Genomic DNA, 5,329 nt, shown 5'->3' on the forward strand with positions numbered 1-5,329 from the left:
CGTCCTCACACCCCTCACTAGCCAGCACACAAATCAGTATTTGCAAATGATGGAGAGGAAGGCAATCGAGCCACAGAGTCCAAGCAGACAGCTCCCTGCAGGTCTAGATTTATCAGAAACAGATTTTATTGTATCTAGACTAACCTAAAATCCAGAGGCTTCATGCATCCGCTTATCTTTGAAATTATAAACAAAACTTGATGCACATGTCCCTTTTTCTCGGGGGATATGTCTGTAGTTTCACAACATCCTCAAAGAGAAGCGTGACCCCAGAAAAGTTAAGAACCACTGATCTGAAGAACTAGACTTTTTAGTTCCTTCAGGCAACCCTTCGTAAGCTGTTTCTCTCCTGAGCTCCTGGGAAGTGCTGAGCCCCAAGACTGTAGCCCCTGACAAGCATCTGACGTACAGTTTCTCTCTGATGAGACTCTAAAGCTTAACCCTGGCCAAGCTGTTTGTCAAATGTATGACATAATAATATGTGACCTTCAATATAGTAATGCCCGTAAGCATATGGAATACATAACAACCTGTTGTTCTAGACAGGTTCCAGCCACGAACACTGACAAAGTTGCTTCAAAGAATTGGTGATATTTCTTCAGATAAGATGAAAATAAAACAAAACCCACCTTTGCTTGTGGATAAAAATTATAAGTAAGCACACAGAAATGTTCATAGGTAAACATTATGTTTTAATTTTTAAAATAAACTTCCCACATCACTTGATACAACCTGAGCTATTTTTTAACCTCTTTGTTGTTTTAATCTTTGTTATACAGCAAAACAAACACTGCCATAGCTTTAGACACACACACACACACACACACACACATACACACATGTAATCAACCATCTACCCACAGTATTGGTGTTTAGAATGTCTCAAGGGCCCAAGGACATCAAGTGAGGAAACTGGCCTATAGGACCATCAAGACAAGGCTCTTTAAGATTTCATCCATCTAGAAATCGTGGCCATCCAGAGTCTGGTCCTTGACATAACAAAGCCAAAGATACCTTTGTCAAAAATACACAGTTGAATAGACTCGAGAACTAACTCATGCTAACCCAACTCATAAGAGCCTGAAGTACAAATAAGAATACCAATTTATTGCTGCTCTCCCACACTGCTGGCAGTATTGGAATAAATGTTCATATATGATTCAAAAAAAGAGTACCAATTTATTAATTAATCATAGAGAAGAGTCTTTTTAACCAATCTGAAAATTTGTACCTGAAGCCAGGGTATTGCTATCCCAATATTAGGATACTGGGAATCTTGATTTAATAGTCAGTTCACCGAAAGTTAGAATAAAGAGAGATAGAGTTTGGGGGATACCTAATGAATGATCCATATCCAACATACACACCTTTCTAGTAATCAGCGTTGTAGCTTTCACATGTATAGCCTCTCTCCTTGGATGTTGTTGCCCTAACACTGCAGTCTTTTTTGGTCTCTAAGTTTTCTTCTTCCATATCCTTCTCTCCATTCGTATTCCCCTAGACAGTGTATGATGCAATTGATGAGGGTACAGTCTGCATGCACTATTATTGTTTTCCAAATTAAAAACTCCCAGATAAAGTGCAACCTGCCCAAGGTCACAGCTAGTGTAAGGCAGAGCAGAGATTCAAAGCTAGATGTCAAGCCAAAACCCATGCTTTCAACATTGAAGTAAGGTTGTCTTTCCCAGGCCTCCCTCCTCCCAGTCTGATTTAAATGCCCCCCTCAGTGTTTCCATATCAACCCATGTATACCATAGCTGAAATGTTTGGCATACAGGTTTATCTCTGACACTACACTAAAACTTTTTGAAGATGTGAGTCACGTCTCATTCACCTTTGTATCCCTAGTGCAGTAATGGCGAACCTATGACACACATATCAGAGGTGACATGCGAACTCATTTTTTTGGTTGATTTTTCTTTGTTAAATGGCATTTAAATATATAAAATAAATATCAAAAACATAAATCTTTGTTTTACTATGGGTGCAAATATCAAAAAATTTCTATATGTGACACGGCACCAGAGTTAAGTTAGGATTTTTCAAAATGCTGACACGCCGAGCTCAAAAGGTTCACCATCACTGCCCTGGAGTGTTATCTGCCTTTCCGGGTTAATATGCAAACTAATCTGTCCAGTGGTTTCATATAAAAATCACCAAACTTGCCCTAACTGGTTTGGCTCAGTGGATAGAGTGTCGGCCTGCTGAATGAAGGGTCCCAGGTTCAATTCTGGTCAAGGGCATGTACCTTGGTTGCGGACACATCCCCAGTAGGGGGCGTGCAAGAGGCAGCTGATCAATGTTTCTCTCTCATTGATGTTTCTAACTCTCTATCCCTCTCCCTTCCTCTCTGTGAAAAATCAATAAAATATATATTTTTTAAAAATCACCAAACTGAAGGCCTTGAACTAGCCATGTAGCCTTAGGAAGGTTACAACTTCAGCCATCAACAAACATCTCATCTAAAAATGGGATGAAATGAACACACAATGTGGCATAGGTCCTTTCTGGATCTAAAAAGCACTACCATTTATAGATGGGCCCTGGTGGGTTTTTTATAGCCTATCTTAGTGTGAATTATTGGAAATAAAATTAGCCTCCTTGGTTACCTTCTGTAGCACTCTACAGACAGCATATATATAAGTAACAGAGAGTTCAGAAAAAGCTTTCTCTTCTCTGAAAAAAGATAACTATCATTTCTACCAAAATCAAACAGTAGCACCCTCCTCTGGTGAATGTTAAAGGAGCTAAACAACACAAAAGATAAGAAGTAGATGGTGGGATTTTCTTTGAAAGAAAGAAAAAGCAAGAGAGAAATTACCTAAAAATGTGGCAATATTGATTATGTTACAAAGAGCAGGCTTTTTAATGTAAGGCAAAATAAAAAGCATTTCATAATTTTGCTAACGATACTCACTTTTCCTCTATTATTTAAAAATTTAATGAAAAGCCCTGTACATGTAAAATAGTTCTGGTTAAATAAAAGCATTTATCTAGTCCCTTTTCTGGGTGACACATTTACCAGAAGACAGTACTGAAAATTTCTCAACCAATTTGGGTCTGCAGTTTTCAGGTTTTAAAATATCAATTTAGCCCTAACCGGTTTGAAAAGAAAATGTAAAATAGCATTCACTTACACATGCAGAATAAAACATGCCAACAGAGCACACCAGACCAGCCAAAGCCGAAGTTTCACAACATTACCATTACATACAGACCTCTAAATTAAAAATAAAGCGGTGCTTTCTAAGACCAGGAACAGATTATATCATCTGCCAACAACTTAATTATAAAAATGTTTAAGAAATATAAGCTTTATTAAAAGACTTATCATAGTCTAGAACACAAAATGAAAATATAAACATTCTGACTCAAGGCAAGAAAATGTATCAGTTATCATATTGGCAACCGTGTCATTCAGATATGCTTTTACCACCCAAGTACACAGCATCTCTTCCAATTAACTTCACATCTTTCCCCCACCCTGTGACCCAGAGGAAAGGAACCCACACTACACAGGAGGCTCAAATGTACCACCAATGAGAAACCTTCATTTTGAAAGGCAGAACACAGAAAGGGCTAGGGTGAATGGGAAAGAGCAAAAACTGATTTCAGCTCTACCAAATAAATTTCCCAACTAAGTTTGCCATTCCTGGCAAACCTGCTTCTACAAGGCAGGTAAGATACAGTATCATGGACAGATTAGCAGAGTGGGAGGTGAAGTGACTTTGTATCAGAGATAGAATGCAGATAAGATCACTAATTGAAACCTTTCTCAATATTCACCCAAAACAAATGCCAAAGGACAAGCAAAGATTGAAAGAGAGTGACATCCCCTACAGCCCACCCGCAGATCAGAAGGGCTAAGAAGAGAGTTGGGGCAAAGTTGGATGGGAGCATGGGGTGTGAGGAGAGGGGGAAAATGATGAAAAAGGGGTAGGAAGAAGGTAGGGAGGACATAAGGGAGAAAGTATGCTGCCGAGAGAGAGAGAGAGAGAGAGAGAGAGAGAGAGAGAGAGAACGCAACAATGAAACTGTTATAAACTGCCAAATTGAAAGAGATGGGGCGGCTGGCCCGGTGCTCTTTGGAGTCCCATTTGCCACTCATTTCTACTGGGCCCATGCCCGAGGACCAGAGCCAATCCTCCCCGGACCTCCAGGAAATCTGAGCTCCAGCGCGCAATCAGCGTGCCGCACAAAAGAGGGCGAGGGACCTCAACCGGCCTTCTAACCTCATCACATGAACTGATAAAGGCTCTGAGAAGCTGGGAGCCGTCCGCGCCCCACTTCGACCAGGGCGCAGGGGAGAGACCTGGCATCGCCACCTCTGCAAAGGCCAGGGGCATCTCCGGTCCCGCGGGCTGCAGAACCAGCTAGAGTCAGGCGGCCAGCGAGGCGCTGCTGTCAGCTAGCCCGACTGCATTTGCAAAGTTAATGGAGTTGGCAAGAAGCGCGGGGATGTCCCTAGGGTCCCTCCTCAAGGCGAAGGCGATGGGAAGGAGTCGCAGCTTCTTCCTTCATCCTCACTGAGCCCTCACTGACTCGGCTCCGCATTTTGTGTCTCTTTTCCCTAATGAGGATCAAAGAGATTTTCTTCCTTCTTTGTGCCTTCCTCGGTCTCCAACCCTTGAACAGAGGCGCTGAGACAGACCCCAGGCCAAAGTTCACTGTAGAAAACCATTAACTCTCCCCGCAAAACTAGCACAGTCATTTGCTGGGGGCTGGCCTTGAGAAACATCATAAATGATGAGGCACCATATAAGCTAAGGATGACCCTCCCTCTTCCAAAATGGACCCTCAGTCCCAAGAAGTCTGAGTCCAAACATGTTTTTGGCAACTTGGAACTAGTGGCTTGATCCAACCTGGTACCGGGTCATCACCACACCCCTCGCACCCAAGTCCTCTCCCTCCCTCGCCCCCCACCCCAGCACACCACGTCCTGTCATTTGCACACACACACACACACACACACACACACACAGAGAGAGAGAGAAAACTCCTACCTCGCCCCCGTAGCGTCGGCAGATCCCGAAGATGGACGGGTGCGTCTTGTTGGCTAGGTCCGTCAGAACTTCGAATCGGTCCTCCATGTGGTCTCTCCGGCCCTGGATGGAATACACCGCCACGTTGTGGCTCTTGAACTCCCAGGTCTTGGAAAACTCGGCCTCCAAGACGTCGAGCCCCCCGAGCCGATCGTTCTGCATGATCTCTGCGACCTTGCCCTTCACCATCTTCACGGCGTCCCGGCTGGACTTGACGATGGTCTTCACCTCGTCCGTGTGGAAGAAGTAACTCCACAGCGCCAAGCTGATGCACAGCAGGAAGAGCG

At 43.3% G+C, this 5,329-nt stretch overlaps 1 protein-coding gene across 1 annotated transcript in view; it reads right to left on the bottom strand.

The window, feature by feature from the left end:
- PPM1L (protein phosphatase, Mg2+/Mn2+ dependent 1L) overlaps positions 1-5,323 on the bottom strand; it is a 263,103-nt gene extending 257,780 nt beyond the window's left edge. The window contains exon 1 of the mRNA XM_015565466.1: positions 5,004-5,323. Within this exon, the coding sequence (XP_015420952.1) occupies positions 5,004-5,231 (228 nt within the window). The 5' untranslated portion in view covers positions 5,232-5,323. The remainder of the gene's footprint in view (positions 1-5,003) is intronic.
- Positions 5,324-5,329: the final 6 nt, after the last annotated feature.

This window comes from Myotis davidii, unplaced genomic scaffold, assembly GCF_000327345.1.
Source record: "Myotis davidii unplaced genomic scaffold, ASM32734v1 scaffold570, whole genome shotgun sequence".
Lineage (NCBI taxonomy): Eukaryota > Metazoa > Chordata > Mammalia > Chiroptera > Vespertilionidae > Myotis > Myotis davidii.